The sequence below is a fragment of the Rhinoderma darwinii genome, unplaced genomic scaffold (assembly GCF_050947455.1).
Source record: "Rhinoderma darwinii isolate aRhiDar2 unplaced genomic scaffold, aRhiDar2.hap1 Scaffold_708, whole genome shotgun sequence".
Taxonomy (NCBI): domain Eukaryota; kingdom Metazoa; phylum Chordata; class Amphibia; order Anura; family Rhinodermatidae; genus Rhinoderma; species Rhinoderma darwinii.
In genome coordinates, this window is record NW_027464269.1 from 174456 (window position 1) to 180710 (window position 6255).

The 6255-nt window shown below is 44.7% G+C and overlaps 1 protein-coding gene across 5 annotated transcripts; it reads right to left on the reverse strand.

The window, feature by feature from the left end:
• Window positions 1-316: 316 nt before the first annotated feature.
• Window positions 317-5780, reverse strand: LOC142729181 (mitotic checkpoint serine/threonine-protein kinase BUB1 beta-like). Of its 5 annotated transcripts, none has more exons than XM_075849216.1 (4): window positions 5696-5780; window positions 2924-3069; window positions 1525-1584; window positions 317-566 (listed from the first exon to the last, which is right to left on the reverse strand). In XM_075849216.1, exons 1-4 carry the CDS (start codon window positions 5723-5725, stop codon window positions 404-406), a joined length of 399 nt encoding a protein of 132 aa, XP_075705331.1. In that variant the 5' UTR covers window positions 5726-5780; the 3' UTR covers window positions 317-403. The 5 variants fall into 5 exon arrangements, with proteins under 5 accessions (XP_075705331.1, XP_075705334.1, XP_075705333.1 ...); XM_075849219.1 differs by lacking the exon at window positions 5696-5780 and adding an exon at window positions 5528-5675 and having other exon boundaries at window positions 2924-3066; XM_075849218.1 differs by lacking the exon at window positions 5696-5780 and adding an exon at window positions 5528-5675.
• Window positions 5781-6255: the final 475 nt, after the last annotated feature.

The following is a 6255-nucleotide window of genomic DNA, read 5'->3' on the forward strand; positions in this document are numbered from 1 at the left end:
AAAAAAAAAAAAAAAGTGAATATCAGGGGTGTGAAAGTGAATGAAGGATTGAGGATTACAGCTTGCAACTTTTTTTTTTTTTTTTTATTTAACTCCAGGTAACCACTAACCTGTAAAAATATAATATATTTTTTTTTACATAAAAGGTGTCTGTATTCTATTAGGCTATATTCACACATTAGGAATTTGTGAAACAGCATCTGTTTTCGGTTTTGCTTTGCTGGTGTGTGTGTGTGTGGGGGGGGGGGGGTCTTTTTTATAGAACAAAGAAAAACTAATATGCTTAAAAAGCGATGGAAATTGATGTGCATCCATGTTAATTCACTGTAATTTAATCCAATTGCACATATGCCGTTAAATGGATTACATGGTGTCAACATAGCCTTACAAAGAAAATGAGAAATTATTTTGCTGAACTTACAAACTTGAGGCAAATATTGAGATAGCGCAGATCTCCATAATACTTCTGCTCTTGGTGGAATATCCTGACCGCTCTCTCTAGCAGTGGAGACAAGTTGCTCTCTTTACCTCCCTGGGGATATGCTTGTTCTGCCCATTTTATATACCTACAACATAGAATAAGTTCAAGTATGAGAACGGTTTTTAACAATCCGATAGCTAGCACAGGGATTGCACAGGATCATAAAAACATGGCGGCTTTCTTCCAAAAAACACTGCTACAGCCGCCCACAGGTTGTGTGTGGTACTGCAGCTCAGCGCCATGTTGAGCAGCCATGATTTCCTTATCCTGTACAACCACTTTAAAATGAAAACCTCTATGAATAAAATAAAAAAAATGATAGAGTTATACTAGTGGGCACAATGACCTCCACTAAACACCCAAAGTGCCAATAAGAGGGACTGAAAAGCAAGAACTTCCTGGTTATGTGATCACATGATCCCTCTTAGCCAGTCAGCAGTTAAGAAAAGGATCATATGATGGAGTTTGAGAAGTCCTGCTCACATGGGTTTAGGGTAATGGTTTCCACTTTCTCGGCATAAAACAGATGCATAAAACCTTTTCCAGGTCACTCATCTATGAAGTCTTCTAAAAAAAAATAAAAAAAATGGCACTTTTCTGGAGCTCCGTCCTACCCATTAACAAATCAAAGGTTTAAAGATTATGACATTCTTGACAGAAAAAGCAGTCCCCACAGAGGGGCCACAATATTCTCAAATAAGGACAGCAATGTAATGATTATGCTTTACAGGATTTCATCCCCCATGGCTGCTCCACCAAGTCATGCTGTAAACCCCCTCCTTTATCCTTCTTCCATAATCCCCATATGCTTAGTAATGACTCTTGTAACTCGACCTCATACAAATAAGTGCAATATGACGGTCAATGAAAACAACTTTCTTTTAGGTGATTTTTTTTCTGTAAAATTGAAATGAAACAAAATAAAAACTTCTCTCCATACAAGCACCCCATCTATCCTGTGCTCACTTACAATGCACCAACAAACTATTAGCCAACCTAAATATCATTACTGTTATAGAAGAGTCCATCAACAATTGACATACCGGTCCCAAACATCCAAAGGATCATCTCCAGTGTAAAAGTGAAGTTCCAATTCAAAGGCCCTTAAAAAAAAAAAGAACTAAATGAATAAAGAACCAAAACATTATCCCTCCATGTTTTGGCAATACAAATATTGGTTACACATCTCAGCTTTTTTAGGCGCTTATTTCATGTCACTATAGATCCTTCATCCACTGATCCCCCTATATAATCATATACTACAAAGACGTGGAGGATCTCGTTGTAAGACGGCTTCAGATGGAAACAATTTTTTTTTTGTTGCATTTGTGACCATTTTAGTTTTGTTAGTAAATTTTTAAACGGAGGAGCCCATGGCACCTAAGCACATGGCCGAGGAACATTCTGGTGAATAGGCACTTACAGCTCCCGCACATGTTGCATAAATGCTGCAGAAATTGACCCGCGGCGCAGATTCTCAATTTGCAGCATTTCAACTTATCTTGCGTAAAACGCTGCAGACTTTCGGTACGGAGATTCTACAGGAGCTCTAAGGCGGAGGTCTCCAACCGGTGACACTACAGCCGTTGTGGGACTACAAGGCCTTACATGTCACTCAGAGCACGTGGGTAAGTCACATGCGGACTTGAGTATGTTCACACTAGTGTCAGGGATCATTACCATGTATATTGTTTGCAAAAATATTATCCTCACACATATGTATATACATTTCAGTTCTTTGTGTAATATACTGATATATATATAACAAGTTCTTTGTTCATGACGGACACACCTATGGAAGACACCGCCCCCTGGAATGCAAGAAGAGTGTACAGAAGAACTTGCAGCTGAGAAGCCGGTGGGGGCTTGGGCACTCCCACATCCCTAGTGAGGGAGCATGTGTCTTTTCCTGTGTTTCTTTGTTCTGAATAAAGTTAGTTCGCTTCCTGTCCTATCTGAGGAAAGCTGTGTACCAACATCTCTTTGGCTGGTTTACTTCTTTCCAGGCATGCCTTCAGCTTTCAATTTACAGAGGTGGTTATTCGGTGTGGAATAACAGGGAGAAGGAAGCTACCCTGAAATTCGGACTTGACACTAGTATCATGGCTTACATTTTATGTGAACGATGATGGAAATGATGAATCCGTTTTGCAAAGGATCCGGATAGATCCAATTAACTCACGATGGGTCCATCAGATTTTACAGTTTACTATGCTATCCGGGTTGTCACGGAGAACCGGAAAATAAATTATTGAAGTGTGAACATAGCCTAACTCATGTTATTTTACCCTCCCCAGAACATACATATTTATTGCCAGTGGAGAAGTAACTGGAGGAACGGTTTGTAACATGCTGATACAATATACAGGTGTATACACGGTAATGACTCCTCCTTGGACTCTCCTGATGTAGTAGTTATTGTCTGTTTAGTGAATTACTCACTGTTTCCTTTGCAGGATGGCATTATGGTTGGCATGGACTTGCTGGGAGAGAACCTCCTGCAGAGTCGACATATCCCTCCCATGTCGAAGAGGTTGAACATTTTCCTTACTGAGTTCCCACTCATCTCCGTCCTGTGCCATACTCTGCTGTACAAACGGATACAAAATATTGTAAAGATAACAGGTATATCAGCAATGACCAATATCTTCCCTATGATACATCTGCATCGGAGGCATCATTCAGGGCCGCTGTCGCAGATTCCGTAAAATTTGACAGGGAAAACGGTGCAGCATGCTGCACTATATTCTCCTATCAAAAAAAGACACCTTGGCGGAACTCACTGTAAGTCAATGGGGTCTGTCAGGCATGTTGGTATTTGCGGTGTGACGGATCCTGAACGCTTTGAAAACCGAAACACCAACGCAGATGTTTACAAAGACTAAAGCTGAGAAGCTCGCTGTGAAATACTGGGGATGAGCATGTATTACATGATGGCCCATAGATTTTAGTGGCCACTGAGTAACACTAAATTTCTTCAGCTAATTTTAGTATCCCCATGGTCACGTGGCTGCACCTATTCCTTTCATTTGTACACATAACTGAATGACTATAGGAGAAAGAGAAAGAGAGAGAGGGGGGGGAGAAAGAGAGAGAGGGGGGGAGGAGAAAGAGAGAGGAGAGAGAGAGAGAGAGAGAGGGGGGAGGAGAGAGAGAGAGAGAGGGGGGGAGGAGAGAGAGAGAGAGAGGGGGGAGGAGAGAGAGGGGGGGAGGAGACAGAGAGAGAGGGGGAGGGAGAGAGAGAGAGAGAGAGAGGGGGAGGGAGAGAGAGAGAGGGGGGGAGAGAGAGGGGAGGAGAGAGAGAGGGGGGGAGAGAGAGAGGGGGGGAGAGAGAGAGGGGGGGAGGAGAGAGAGAGAGAGGGGGGGAGGAGAGAGAGAGGGAGAGATAGAGAGAGAGGGGGGGAGGAGAGAGAGGGAGAGAGAGAGAGAGGGAGAGAGAGGGAGAGAGAGGGAGAGAGAAGATTGCGCCTGTCGAGGGAGACTGTCCGCTACGGGAGAGAGGTAAGGTGTTAGCTCATTGGTCCAGTGTCCATGTGCAGAATACCAAGGAACTGATATCCAATGAACTGAAATTAATTCATCTCTGTAGACGGCTGTGAATGCAATGGCCCCACACGTAGCAATTGTGTGTCAGTTGTGATTTTTTTTTGGGGATGTTTGTGGAGTTTGAAACGGAAGCTGTGGTTTCACTTTCAATTTCCGTTGCGGGGTTCACCCGATGGAAACCACAGACGGAACCCCGGAACAGAAAGCGAACGGTGATGTGAACAGGCCCTTACATTGACACCAGTGATAAAGAACCATCCATTACACATCCATTTTTTTGAATAGAGAAATTACGGCACGTTTTTATGGGCCCATGGACTTCTATTGGCCACGTGTACCTCCCCGTATGCTTACGGGAAGGTGTCGGGCCGTTGAAAAATTATAGAACATGTCCTATTTCAGGCCGTAATTACGGCACGGGCAGCCCATAGGAGTCTATGGGGCTCCCGTAATTACGGGTGACTACGTGTGTGCACCCGTAATTACAGGAGCGTTGCTAGGCGACAACAGTAAATAGTCACTGTCCAGGGTGCTGAAAGCGTTAAACGATCAGCAGTAACTCTCAGCACCCGGGACAGAAACTACCGATCAAATATAGATAAAGCTGTAAAAAAAAAAAAAAAAAAAAAGACATTCATATTTACCCAGAACTCCCTGCTTCTTCCTCAAGTCCGGCCTCCTGGGATGACGTTACAGCCAATCACAGGCCAATCACTGGTTGCAGCGGTCACATGGACTGCCGCGTCATCCAGGGAGGTCGGGCTGGATGTGAAGAGAGGGGTTATGAATTTCTTTTACTTTTATATCGGTAAGGGCTGTCCCTTCTCTCTATTCTGCACTGATAGAGAGAAGGGGCTGCCGATTAGCGCAGCGCAATTTTGCAGAGAAAACGTGCCCGGAAATACGGGTGCAATACGGGTCGCATACGTGTGACCAAGGACCCGTATTTACGGGTGGACAAAAATACGTTCGTGTGCATGGGGCCTAAGAGATTATACAACGAAAGTGTGAATTTAGCCTTACATTTTAGGCCAGTCTGCTGGGGACGTGCAGATGCAACGGTTATAAATGTTGTAGATTAGAAAAAATGTGCTACAGCCAAAGCTGTGCCCATGACCCCGCGCCTCCGCGAATAAAATAAGCCTGTTCTTAAAAATGCACATGTGCCCATCGCAGAGATAAGGATATACACACATATATACCACACACGGTGTATACCCTCCACAACGCCCCTCCCCAAAGTCACTGTCTCCCAAGATCAGCCCATTGGTAGAGAATTGAAAGGCAATTATACATTATATACACTCCGTTGTATAAGTACTGATAACGCCTACTCACATATTGCTTATAAACCCTCCCCCCAGGTTACAGTGCACATAATCTACGACATGGAGGGCAAACTGTGGCAGCGCCGCTACAGGGTCCAGCGGGGGGCGGCGCACACCACGAGCTGCCCTCCATCACTAGCGATATATTCCACCGGCACATCACGTCACTCACCGCCCGTGCAGTTATCTCCGCAGCTCAAGGAGTCTACGCCGCTACACAAACCAGATTTGAAATAAAGTAACTGTTGTCTGATTGGTCTACTACGAGACCTGTCACGTGACGCGCCTGCCCACCGCAGCTGTCTTCTCGAGTACCTTGAGATGATTTGCTAAAACATACCACGTGATTGTAAAGGAAGCACAAAAGCATCTTGGGAGATGTAGTCTTTCGTTTAGCTGTTCGGCGGCGCGCGCTGTTCCATGGAGTTCCCTGGAGAGGAATGATTATGTCAGTTTTCCTGTAGGATGAAATAATTCCTTCATATTTGACACTTTTATGCATGGGCCCGACCTTTAGTAATGGAAGCAGCCGAATGGTTTAGCTAATTTGGTGGTGCATTTTAGGTACACTGAGCATGTGACTACAGCCAACGCTGGAAAACGACTTCCAAGACCGTGTGGCCTAAATAATACGGCGCGGCCCCATGCACACGTCCGTATTTTTCATCCGTTATTACGGACCCATTCATTTCAATGGCCTATGGACACCTTTGCAGATTTTTAGGGATGGGTGTCCATGCCCCATGGCGGATCATCATAGGGTGTTTTGGATGGCCGCCCGGGGCCCGAGACTCCCAGGGGGCCCATAGCCACCCAAAGTACAATGTCGTTTTTGGCACTATTTGCAGCGAATTGCGGCAAAAAACGCGACGAAACAGCATTGTATTTGTCCTGCAAAAA